Source organism: Macaca thibetana, chromosome 9 (genome assembly GCF_024542745.1).
Source record: "Macaca thibetana thibetana isolate TM-01 chromosome 9, ASM2454274v1, whole genome shotgun sequence".
NCBI classification, from domain to species: Eukaryota; Metazoa; Chordata; class Mammalia; order Primates; family Cercopithecidae; genus Macaca; species Macaca thibetana.
In genome coordinates, this window is record NC_065586.1 from 37,377,451 (window position 1) to 37,390,082 (window position 12,632).

Here is a 12,632-nt window from a genome sequence, read left to right on the forward strand (position 1 = left end):
AACGAGTAAATTTAACCAAGACATGAAAAATGTTTGCGAAGATAACTACAGAACACTGATGAAAGAAATTGAAGAGGACACAAACAAATTTAAAGAAATCTCATGCTCATGGATAGAAAAAATTACTATCATAAAATGATTACATTATCCAAAAAAATCTAGAGTCAATGCAATTGCTACCAAAATAACATCATTTTTATAGAAATAAAAAAACCAGAAATCTATCATTTGTATGAAACCTAGAAAGAACTACAATAGCCAAATTAATCCTGAGCAAAACCAATGGAAGAAAATGGAGAACCCAGCAATACACTTCTGTTTGTATAACCAATTGATTTTCAACAATGGCAGCTAGAATGTACACTGGGGAAAGAATACCTTCTTCAAAAAATGGTGTTGGGAAAATTGAATATCCATATGCAAAAGATTGAAACTGTATCTCTCACAATACACAAAAGTCAACCCAAGATGGATTAATGACTTAAACATAAGACCTAATAGTATAAAACTACAAGAAGAAAACATTATAAAAATCAGAACATTGGTCCGGGCAAAGATTTTTTGGTTAAGAACTCAAAACCACAGTCAACTAAAAGCAAAATTAAAAAAAATGAAACTATAATAAACGAAAAAGCTTCTGCACTGCAAAAGAAATAATCAAAACACCAAAGAGACAAACTGTTGCATAGAATATACTGAAAAGTGTTCAACTGACAACCAATATTTAGAATATATAAGAAACTCAAGCAACTCAAGAATAATAATAAAAGACTCATTTAAAAAGTGGTCAAAGGACATGAATGGATATATCTCAAGTGATGACACATTGATGAAAAACAGGTCCATGAAAAAATGCTGAACATTCTCTGGGAAATGCAAATCAGAAGCACAATGAGGCATCATCTTACCTCAGTTAGAATGGCTATGATTAAAAAGACAAAAAATAATAGACACTGTTGAGAATATGATAAAAATTAATGTTTATATGCTGTTGGTGGGAATGTAAATTAGTACAACCAGTATAGAAAACAGTATATATATTTCTCCAAAAAGTAAAAATAGAAGTTCCAGATGATTCAGGACCCCACTATTGGGTATTTACTCAAAGGAAACTAAATCAGTATATCAAAGGGATCCATGCACTCACATGTGTATCACAGCATTATTCACAATCGAAAAGACACAAAATCAACCAATGTTTCTTCAATGAGCCAATGGATACAGAAGATGTAGTACTCACTCACACACACAATGGAATATCAGCTATAACAAAGAATAAAATTAAGTCATTTGCAACTGGAGGTGACTACATTGAGTGAAATAAGCAAGGCACAGGATTCAAATACCACATGTCCTCAACTCATACATAAGAGCTAAAAACTTGGTCCCACGGAGATAGAGAATAGACTGATAGATACCAGAGGCTGGGAAGTGTGGAAGGCTGGGAGAGGAAAATAAACAGAGACTAGCAAATGGGAAAAACACACTGACATAGAAAAAAGTAAGTTTTAATGTCCAGTGGAAGGCTAGTGTGACTTGTGTTAACAATATATTTTATATTACAAAGTAGCTAAAAGAGAGGTATGGAAATGTTCTCATCACATAGAAATTATATATATTCAAAATGATATCCTATATACCTTGACTTGGTCATTACACATTCTCTGCATGTAATAAATACTCACATGTATCCCATACATATGTAAAACATTATGTATGAAAAGAAAAACAAAAAATACAAAGTTTAAATCTAAGCAACTTTAAAATAAATAGACAAAAATATCCCATAACAAACATTTTTATGTTGTTAATTTGCTTTAATGCCCCATTCCCTGTGGCAGCTAGTGAATAAACACAAGATTCCAACCTTTGTCATTGACTTTTTCTTTCTAGACTGTGGGATACATTTCCATATGATGGATGCATTCATTACTAAGAAAGAGCAAAAGAAAATTGAAGTTTCTTGAGACTCAGTCATCTCAATAGAATACAGGTGTTTCTAAGTCTCCTCAGGGTAGCATTAACTATTTTTTATGTAGCTCTATATCTACATGAAGATGAAAAATTTTACTCATTATGTATTGCTTCTTTGGATATGTTCTATAAAATAACAAATACTCATTATTAAACATTTGAAATACATGGAAAATCATCCAGAAATATTGTTGATATATTGGTATATTTCCATTCCTTTTATATTTATTTAAATAGTTTTATTTTTACTTCAATGATTTTTGGGGTACAGGTGGTTTTTGGTTCATGGGTAAGTTTTTTAGTGGTGATTTCTTAGATTTTTGTGCACGCATCACCTGAGCAGTGTACACTGTACCCAATATGTTTTTTTTTAAATTATCACCCCCTCCCAACCTTCTGTCTTGAGTTAAAATTAGTGATGTTTAGTATTTTTCGTATGTTTTTGACTGTGTATCATTTTTTGATAATTGTCTATTCATGAACTTTGCGTACTTTCTGATGGAATTATTCACTTTTTCTTGCTGATTTGAGTTCCTTGTAGATTCTAGATATTAGAATAATATAAGTCCCTTATGTTAATGTTATTCTTATGCATTTGCATTCTCATAGCTTAGCTCCCCCTTATAAGTGAAAACATACAATATTTGTTTATTATTGAGTTTCTTCACTTAGTAATTTCCTCTAACTCCATTTAAGTTGCTGCAAAGGACATCATTTTGCTCCATTTTTAGGGGGAGTCATATTTCATGGTGCATATATATCACATTTTCTTTATCTGCTCCTTGGACGATGGGCACTTAGGTTAATTCTGTATCTTTGTAATTGTGAATTGTGCTGCTATAAAATACTTGTTCATATGTCTTTTTCATAAAACGACGTATTTTTTTAAGACTTTTATTTTAAAGGGGGGGTGTGGTGGTAGATATCCAGAGGTATGATTGCTAAATTGAACGGTAGTTCTACTTTTAGTTCTTTAAGGAATACCCATACTGCTTTTCATAGTGGTTGTACTAACTTACGTTCTCACCAGCAGTGCAAAAGTGTTCCATTTTGATCACATCTATGCCAATATCTTTTTTTGTGACTTTTTAATTATAGTCATTTATGCAGGAGTAAGGGGGTATCTCACTGTAGTTCTAATTTGCATTTCTCTGATAATTAGTGATGTTCAGCATTTTTTCATGTTTGTTGGCTGTTTGTATATTTTCTTTAAAAATTTTTCTATTCATGTCCTTTGCCCACATTTGATGGGATTCTTTGTTTTTTTCTGGCCAATTTGCCTGAGTTGCTTGTAGTTATTGGATATTAATTCTTTCTGATATGCATAGTTTGCATGCACATTTTTGTCTCTGTGGGTTGTCTGTTTACTCGGCTGATTGTTATTATTTGCTATGCAGAAGCTTTTTCGTTTGATTAGGTCACATTTATTGATTTATTTTTGTTTTATTTGCATATGAGATCTAAGCCATGAATTTTTTTTCTACGCCAGTGTCTGGAAGAGGTTTTCTGATGTTATCTTCTAGAATTTACATGGTTTCTAGTCTCAGATTTCAGACTTTGATCCATCAGAAGTTAATTTTTGTATAAGGTGAGAGCTGAAGATTTAGTTTCATTCTTCCATATGTGGCTTGACAGTTATTCAAGCACCATTTGATGAATAGGGTGTCATTTTATGTTCTTGTGTGCTTTGTCAAAGATCAGTTGGCTGTATTTGGTTTTATTTCAGGGTTTGTCTATTCTGTTCTGTTGGTCTGCATGCCTATTTTTATACGAGTACCATGCTGCTTTGGTAACTAGAGCCTTGTAGTATAATTTGAAGTCAGGTAATGTGATGACTCCAGATTTGTTGTTTTTGCTTAGTATGGCTTTGGCTCTGAAGGCTCTTTATGGGTTCCATATGAAATTTAGAAGAGTTTTTTTTTCCAGTTCTGTGAATAAAAATGATGGTATTTTGATAAAAATTACATTGAATCTATAGATTGCTTTGGGCAGTATGGTCATTTTTCACAATAATTTTTAATATCTATTAGTCTATTTTCATATGCTGTAAAGAAGTGTCCAAGACTGGAAATATATATATATTATTTATTTATATATTTTACATATTATATATGTTATATAAAAATATTTATATATATAATAAAACATAATGGAAAGAGATTTAATTGACTCACAGTTCCACAGGGCTTGGGAGAACTCACGAAACTTACAATTATGGTGGAAGGTAAAGGGGAAGCAAGCAAGGCACCTTCTTCACTTGGCAGCAGGAGGGAGAATGAACACAGGAGGAACTATCAAAACTCTTATAAAACCATCAGATTTATAAGAATTTACTACCACAAAAATAGCATGGGGGAAATCACCCCCATGATCCAATTACCTCCACCTCGTCTCTTTCTTGACACACGGGGATTATGGGAATTATAATTAAAAATGAGGTTAGTGTAAGGACACAAACTTAACCATGTCACAATCTATGAGCATGAAATATGTTTCCACTTGTTTGGGTCATCCATGATTTCTTTCAGCAGTGTTTTGTAATTTTCCTTGTAGAGAGCTCTTTCACTTTTTTTGTTAAATATATTTCTAAGTATTTTATTTATTTATTCATTTATTTATTTTTGCAGCTATTGTAAAACAGATTTGAGTTCTTAATTTGATTCTCAGCTTCATTGTTTTTGGTGTATAGCAGTGCTACTAATTTGTTTACATTGATTTTGTATCCTAAGACTTTACTAAATCTGTTTATAAAATCTGGAGGCTTTTTAGATGAGCCTTTTGAGTATTTTAAGTATACGATCATACCACCAGTGAACAGAAACAGTTTGATTCCTCTTTTCCAGGTTGGATGCCCTTTATGTATTTCTCTTGTTTGATTGCTCTGGCCAGGACTTCCACTACTCTGCTGAATGTAAGTGATAAAAGTGGGCATCCTTGTCTTGTTGCAGTTCTCAAGGGGAATGTTTTCAAATTTTCTTATTTAGTATGATGTTGGCAGTGGGTTTGTCATAAATGGCTTTTATTTGTTTGAAGTAAGTGCCTTCTATGCCTATTTTGTTGAGGAAATTTATCATAATATAATTCTGGATTTTATCAAATACTTTTTCTGCATTTTCGAGAAGATCATACTTTTAAAAAAATTCTGTTCATAAGACGTATCACATTTATTGACTTGCATATGTTAAACCATCCCTGCATCCCTAGGATAAAACCTACTTTGTCATGATGTATTATCTTTTGGATGTACTGTTGAATTCAGTTAGCTGTACATTGTTGAGAAGTTTTGCATATATGTTCATCAGGGACATTGGTCTGTAGATGTCCGTTTTCGTTGTAGCCTTTGCTGGTTTTGCTATTAGTATGATACTGGCTGCATAGAATAGTTTAGTAAACATTTCCTCTTTATTTTTTGGAATAGTATTAGTAGAAATAGTACCAATTCTTCCTTGAATGTCTAATTGAATTCAGCTGTGAATCCCTCTGGTTTTAGCCTTTCTGGTTGTTGGCAGCTTTCTTTTTATTACCAATTCCATCTTGCTGCTTGTTATTGGGTTCTTCATGGTTTCTATTTCTTACTGATTTAAGAGGGTTGTATGTTTTCAAAGATCTGTCAATTTTCTCTAGATTTCCTAGTCTGTACATGTAAAAGTGCTCATAGTAGCCTTGAATAATTTTTTATAATTTTTGTGTTATTGATTGTAATATGTCCAGTTTTATTTCTAACTGAGCTTATTTAGATTTTCTCTTTTCTTTTCTTGACTAATCTTCAAATGGGATCTCAATTTTATCTTTTCAAAAAAAATAGCTTTTTGTTTCATTTATCTTTTCCATTTTTTGTTTCAATGTCCTTCAGTTCTGCTCTTACTTTTGTTGTTTCTTGCTTTCTGCTTTGTTTGGGTGTACTTTGTTCTTGTTTCTCTAGTTTCTTGAAGTGTGACCTTAACTGTCTATTTGTGCTCTTTCAGACTTTTTGTTGTAGGCATTTAATGCTATAAACTTTTCTCTTAGCACCATTTTTGCAGTATCCCAGATGTTTGGATAATTTGTGTCATTATTATTGTTCATTTTAAATAATTGTTAAATTTCCATCTTGATTTAATTTTTAACTCAAACATTAATCAAAAGAAGATTGTTGAATTTTCATTTATTTTTAGAGTTTTAAGGGTTCCTTTTGAAGGTAATTTCCAGTTTTATTTCACTGTGATCTGAGAAAATTCTTGATATGATTTTGATTTCTCTAAATTTTTTGAGACTTGTTTTTTTGTGGCCTATTATACGGTATATCTTGAAGAATTTTCCATGTGCTGAAGAGAAGAATGCATATTCTGCAGTTTGGGAGAAGAACGTTCTGTGAATGCCTGTTAGGTGTATTTGTTCTAGAGTGTAATTTAAATTCATAGCTTCTTCTTTACTTTATGTTTTGATGATTTGTGTAGTGCTGTCAGTAAAGTATTAAAGTTCCCCATTATTACTGTGTTGCTGTTTTTCTGAGTTCTCAGGTGTGTGTCCACAATTGGTGGGTTATTAGTCTCACTGACTTCAAGAATGAAGCCACGGACCCTCGCAGTGAGTGTTACAGTTCTTAAAGATGGTGTGTCTGGAGTTTGTTCCTTCAGATGTTCAGATGTGTCTGGAGTTTCTTCCGTCTGGTGGGTTCATGGTCTCACTGACTTCAGGAGTGAAGCTGCAGACCTTTGCGGTGAATGTTACAGCTCTTAAAGGCAGCGCATCTGGAGTTATTCATTCCTTCCGGTGGGTTCGTGGTCTCCCTGGCTTCAGGAGTTAAGCTGCACACCTTCACAGTGAATGTTATAGCTCATAAAGGTGGTACGTCTGTAGTTGTTCATTCTTCCCGGTTGGTTCGTGATCTCACTGGCTTCAGAAGTGAAGCTGCAGACCTTCACCTTGAGTATTACAGCTCATAAAGAGGTCATGGACCTAAAGAGTGCGCAGCAGCAAGATTTATCGCAAAGAGCGAAAGAATAAAGCTTCCGCAGCATGGAAAGAAACCTGAGTGGGTTGCCCCTGTTAGCTCAGGTGGCCTGCTTTTATTCCCTTAACTGTCCCCACCCATATCCTGCTGATTGGTCCATTTTAGAGCTGATTGGTCCATTTTACAGAGTTGATTGGTTCGTTTTGACAGAGTGTTGATTTGTGCATTTACAATCCTTTAGCTAGACACAGAATGCTGATTGGTGTGTTTATAATCCTTTAGCTAGACACAAAAGTTCTCCAAGTCCCCCACCAGATTAGCTAGACACAGAGTGCTGATTGGTGAGTTTAGAAACCTTTAGCTAGACAGAGAGAGTGCTGATTGGTGCATTTACAAACCTTTAGCTAGACAGAAAAGTTCTCCAGGTCCCCACTAGACCCAGAAGCCCAGCTGGCTTTACCTCTCAATGGTACTCACCACGGGACTGTGGCACCTAGCCCAGGAACTCTGGCAGCCCAGAGGGAGCTTGCCCCCAGTCAAGCCCAGCAGGCACTGGCTGGCCACACCAAATGCAGGGCACGTGGAGCCCCTACCCACCCAGAACCTGCGCCAGCCCACGAGTGCCACCTGCAGCCCCGACTCCTGCCAGTGCCTCTCCCTCCACAGCTCCTTGCAAGCAGAGGGAGCCAGCTCGCCTTGGCCAGCCCCAGAGAGGGCTCATAGTGCAGTGGCAGGCTGAAGGGTTCCTCAAGCATGGCCAGAGTGGACCCTGAGGCCAAGGAGGTACCAAGAGTGAGTGAGGGGCCAGGCGCGATGGCTCAAGCCTGTAATCCCAGCACTTTGGGAGGCTGAGATGGGCGGATCATGAGGTCAGAAGATCAAGACCATACCGGCTAACACAGTGAAACCCCGTGTTTACTAAAAAATACAAAAAAATAGCCGGGCAAGGTGGCAGGCGCCTGTAGTCCCAGCTACTCGGGAGGCTGAGGCAGGAGAATGGCGTAAACCCAGGAGGTGGAGCTTGCAGTGAGCTGAGATCCGGCCACTGCACTCCAGCCTGGGTGACAGAGAGAGACTGTCTCAAAAACAAACAAACAAACAAACAAACAAACAAAAAGAGTGAGGGCTGCTAGCATGTTATCACTTCTCATTAATAAGAATTGTTTTATAAATCTGGGAGCTCCAGTGTTAGATGCCTATAAATTTGGGATTGTAATATTTTCTTGTTGGACTAATCCTTTATCATTATATAGTATTCTTCTTTGTCTTTTTTTAAGACAAAAAAGGAAACTGACCTTCCTGTTGGATTAATCCTTTTATCATTATATAGTATCCTTCTTTGTCTTTTTTTAAATATTAAAAAGGATACAGACTGTACAGCAACAAAGCTTTGTAGCTTTAAGGTTTGTTTTGTTTGATACAAGAATAGCTACTCCTGCTTGCTTTTAGTTTTCATTTTTGTGCAATATCATTTTCCACCTTTTTACCTTAAGTTTCATGAGTCCTTATGTGTTAGGTGACTCTCTTGAAGACAGCGAACATGTGGTTGGTGGATTTTTATACATTCTGTCATTCTATATTCTTTTACTTGGAGCATTTAGGTCATTTACATTCAATGTTAATGTTAAGATGTGAGGTACTATTCAATTAATCCTGTTGTTACTTAGACACTTTATATTTTTCATTGTGTTATTGTTTTATAGGCCCTGATAGTTTTATGCTTTAAGGAGGTTCTATTTTGCTGTATAGCAAGCTTTTGTTTTAAAATTTAGAACTCCCTTTAGCATTTCTTGTAGTGCTGGTTTGGAAGTGGCAAATTCCCCCAGCACTTGTTTGTCTGAAAAAAGTCAATGTGAAGGAGAGAATTTTTAAGAGCTGTGAGACAGAGTATCAGGTAACCTATTAAAAAAAAACAACAACAACAACAACAACAACAACAACAAAAAACCTGTCAGACTAACAGCTAATGTCTCAGCAAAAACCTTACAAACCAGAGGGATTGGGATCCTCCTGCTTTTAGCTTGGAACCTTATAAAAGCCAGCCAAGAATTTTGAGTCTATCAAAACTGAGCTTCATAAATGAAAAAGTGATAAAGTATTTTTCAAGCATTTTAGTGCATAGTCTGTGGTTTTGTTTTTGTTTTCTTCTATATAATTGCCTATATACCAAATACAGAATTTTCAGTTCTTTTTATTTTTAACACACACATTTTTCTATTCCATTATAAAATTCTTTTAAATATTTTAACATCATTTAATTGACTACATCAGTAAAATTTTGCATAATTTACTTTATTTTACAGTATCCTATAAATTATGTGTGCCTTTTATGTCCAGATAAAATAATAGATGTAATAATAATACAGAAACTAAATAGATGTCATTCTTGCCTTTATGAAACTTAAAGTGAAGGAAATAGAGATTATAAAATCATACACATATTAATGTTATCATGAAAAGTTGCTGAGACCAGCTCAGGGAGACCCTAACCCAGCAGTGCTAGAGGAATTCCTCTTTCAGTTTTAGAGTCATTTGAAGTTCAGCATTCTTTTCTTTTAAAATCTTAATGTCCTTAAAGTATTTATTTTCCTTCTCCTGGTGTTGGTGTTTTAGTTTGGCTATTTCCAGTTTTAGCATGGCAATTTCCTTTTTCAACATGCGATTTTCATGTAGGAGATAATTTTCATTTTCATGAGTGTGAGAAACCTAAATAAAACAAAATAAACTTTTAGCTAGCAGTCAAAATGGCATAACATAGTTCCTCTGAAACTAAAGAATAACTTGTACATTTATACAATGAAAGAGTTTTTATAAGTAGGTATCAGTTGAAGAACCATTGAATCAAAACTTCAAATGCTATAGAGCATAAATTCCCCAAAGTTCAAACATTTATTTGAAGACAATGAATTCATGAAAGTACAAAATAAATGACTAGAGAATTTTTAAGAGCCTCAGAATTGAAAAAAAAAAAAAATGTTCCCTGAATTACAACAAACTCAACAGCATAAAATTAAAGATTAATCAATTTGACTGCCTACAAAAACTGGGTTTACACTCTGATGTCTAACTTATACAAGATCCCATACTAAGAGCCTTAGTGCTGCATATATTTAGACAGATAAAATTTCCCAAAGTTCTTTCAGTTCCTTTTTCCTGAGAATATTCTCTAGATATTCTATTTTTAAAAAATATATAGTTAATTTTAAGAATTATATTTATGAATTTTTGATAAATTGAGACATTGTAACAAGCACTTTTAGTTATCACAATTCTGAAAGGAAAAGATTAAAAATATAAACAAGTTTTAGGATTTTCTCCCAGTCTTATGAGTCTACATCCAGGACCTCTCCACCAAATCTCAGTTAATTCTACTGGGTAAATATGTAAATATAAAAGAAGTCTTCAATTTCAAAAACAAAAGAAAGATGATAAAATCTAGAGAGCCCTACATAGAAAACCATGAGCTTGTTTACTATGACAATAACTTTTGCTTCCTCTTCATAATGTTTGAGTCAGTATTAAATGTTAACTATGTTGCTAGGAAAAAACTACGTACTAATAAATTATCACTAAGTATATGGTAGGGATAATCATTGTTTTCAAAAGCTCTTTGTACTGAAATAAGATACTACATGGATGTCATAATTTATAACAAATAACCGTAGCTACAAAAGTGATAATTTTAAGATAACATTTTTGTCTGATTTAGACCTGAATAATTCATACTAAATCAGAGGGAAATAAAGTTAGAAATATAAAATTTTTATCAGAGATTGATTTACCTGACTCAAATTACTTCTTACACTCTTCACTTCCATATCTTGTATTCTGAGAGCCTGTTCAAGTTCTTGTTTCACTTCTAACTCTTTCCTATGTTGCTCTTCGATTCTTCCTAATTCTTTCCTAAGTTTTTCATTTAATATATTGGCGTTTCTTCTCTTCTCTTCTTCTTGGTTTAAAGTCAATCTGCCATTAAACATACTTATCTTAAAATTCATTTTGTTAGAAAATAGAATTCACTGTGAGATACATTTATTACTACATTGGTTTATTATTCCAATAAAATTCCTATATTCTTGAATTTTTTTTTCTTTCTAGTTCTCAGGTATTTATTACTCGAACCTCTTCCAAATGACATACATACTTGAAAAATAGTGAGGAAAGAACATCTTCTAGTTAGAAAGTTTCTCATACTATTAACGACTGTTTCTGTAACTAGCAATGACTGTTATGGAAAAGAATACTGGAAGCTATCCAGCAAATTCATAAGTTGAAAATTACTTTTTAAAAATCTTACACAGTCAAAATTACTCCTCAATGAGGACAGATCATTTAGAGTTAACTGATTAAAGTGACTGATTAAAGTTAACTGGTTAGTTTTTATGAACAATTTACTGATTTATTAGACATAAATATTCATACTTATAAAATATGGCAAGTATCCCTAAAAATAATTTTAATATTAAAATCTCAGATTAGGTTAAATAGTCTAATATCTGTTATCCCATATATCTTTTGCTTCTTTTTTGAGTAATGCTTTAAATGTATCTTGTTGATTATTATATATTTTATCAACAAATTTTAAATCTCTTTTATCACAAGACAGAATATAATACTTAAAGAATAAAAATAATATGCATTTAACATAGAACTCTGAATTAATTTTATTTATGTAGGAGAGCAAGAGATGTTGAATAAACTAATAAATTATTCTGTATTTTCTCTACATTCCATGCACATTAAACGTGTATAATTAAAAGAAATTGATTTTGGGGGAGAAAAGAATGGCCATTTCACACTCTGTTTGTTGAGCTGTAAATGAATATAAATTTTCTTGAGAATAATTTAGAAGCAACGAACAAATAACTTCTTAAAAACTTCTTATAATTTAGCCAAATATTTTTATATTGAAGAATTTATTCCAAGTCAATAATTAGAAAGGTAGAAAAATATTTGCATGCAGTTATGCCTTGCATCACTTATAATACAGAAATTTAAAAATCAAAAAAATTAATTTGTTAAGTAAGTTAAGTAAGGATTTCCAAATAATGGCCTTCTATATAGCCATTAAAATTGTGATTTAAATAAATATGCATTTAATTATCAGCAGAAATATTCACATTTAAGAACTTGTATTATTTAAAAGAATTTGACACTCTACAAGACAGAGATTTTTTTTCTCCAGTTAAACCTCAGAAGGTAAGTCAGCTATTACAAAAAGTATCCTACATAATTTTAGTATAAATAGTTGAAATATTCATTTAAAACTAGGATGTCATACCTCACACTGCAGAGCTCTTGTTCCCATTTAACTGTTTGATTCTCTAACTGTGAGTTTATTTCTTTTGTTTCTGATAGTTCCTTTTTTAGTACACAAAACTTATTTTTCATTCGTTCAATTTCTGCTGTAAGTTTTTCACAGTGATCTTTTTTAAGTTCCCTTGCTCTTTTACAAGAAGGAACTGCATCCAAGCTTTTTGATAGGCTAGTTGAATCTGTCTCAAGGAGGAGATAGAAATAAAATATATTAGTACTTTTGGGATATAAAGGGCTGCATATTTTAACAATCACTTATACACTGAACTACTGGGGGAAACTCACCCCTGATAATTCACATGGGTTCTTTTCTATTTCCCTAAGTGTCAGTTGGTCTGAGAAATAAAGGGAAAGAGTACAAAGAGAGAAATTTTAAAGCTGGGTGTCTGGGGGAGGCATCACATGTCAG

The 12,632-nt window shown here is 33.3% G+C and overlaps 1 protein-coding gene across 1 annotated transcript; it reads right to left on the reverse strand.

The window, feature by feature from the left end:
* Positions 1 to 9,233: 9,233 nt before the first annotated feature.
* LOC126963126 (ankyrin repeat domain-containing protein 30A-like) lies at positions 9,234 to 12,607 on the reverse strand. The gene is made up of 3 exons (XM_050805118.1): positions 12,189 to 12,607; positions 10,690 to 10,873; positions 9,234 to 9,613 (listed from the first exon to the last, which is right to left on the reverse strand). Exons 1-3 carry the CDS (start codon positions 12,296 to 12,298, stop codon positions 9,407 to 9,409), a joined length of 501 nt encoding a protein of 166 aa, XP_050661075.1. The 5' UTR covers positions 12,299 to 12,607; the 3' UTR covers positions 9,234 to 9,406.
* Positions 12,608 to 12,632: the final 25 nt, after the last annotated feature.

Coding starts and splice junctions, on each gene's coding strand:
- LOC126963126 (XM_050805118.1), bottom strand. CDS start 12,298: ATGAAAAATAAGTTTTGTGTACTAAAAAAGGAACTATCAGAAACAAAA. Junction 10,874..12,188: donor CAAGAGCTCTGCAGTGTGAG/GTATGACATCCT, acceptor GTTTAATGGCAG/ATTGACTTTAAACCAAGAAG. Junction 9,614..10,689: donor TAAGAAGTAATTTGAGTCAG/GTAAATCAATCT, acceptor TGTTTTATTTAG/GTTTCTCACACTCATGAAAA.